Consider the following 227-nt stretch of genomic DNA (forward strand, 5'->3'; position numbering starts at 1 on the left):
CCGTCCGATGGGCATCTGTTGCTCTTCTGGAGGAGACACGGGCATGATGACGTGGTTCCTGTAGAGCGCCTCCTCCTGCTGCTGCAGTAGATGCTGCTGTTGCTGCTGATGCTGGGTCAGTGGTATCTGATGGTGGTGGCTGTGGACTTTCCCCTCGCGCCCGTTCTCGAGCGTCGCTTGAGAGGGAGTTGCGCCGCGGCTGTGCCTGAAGTCCATGGCGGCACCCC

The 227-nt window shown here is 62.1% G+C and overlaps 1 protein-coding gene across 2 annotated transcripts in view; it reads right to left on the reverse strand.

Moving 5' to 3' along the window:
- Window positions 1-227, reverse strand: part of etv6 (ETS variant transcription factor 6) — a 26,272-nt gene that overhangs the window by 2,162 nt on the left and 23,883 nt on the right. For both annotated transcript variants that reach the window (XM_035678118.1, XM_035678109.1), the window contains exon 6: window positions 1-205. This exon ends at the window's left edge or, in 1 of these variants, runs on beyond it. In XM_035678118.1, coding sequence (XP_035534011.1) covers window positions 1-205 — 205 coding nt within the window. The remainder of the gene's footprint in view (window positions 206-227) is intronic.

This window comes from Morone saxatilis, unplaced genomic scaffold (genome assembly GCF_004916995.1).
Source record: "Morone saxatilis isolate NCDOM2014 unplaced genomic scaffold, NCSU_SB_2.0 Contig10, whole genome shotgun sequence".
NCBI classification, from domain to species: Eukaryota; Metazoa; Chordata; class Actinopteri; family Moronidae; genus Morone; species Morone saxatilis.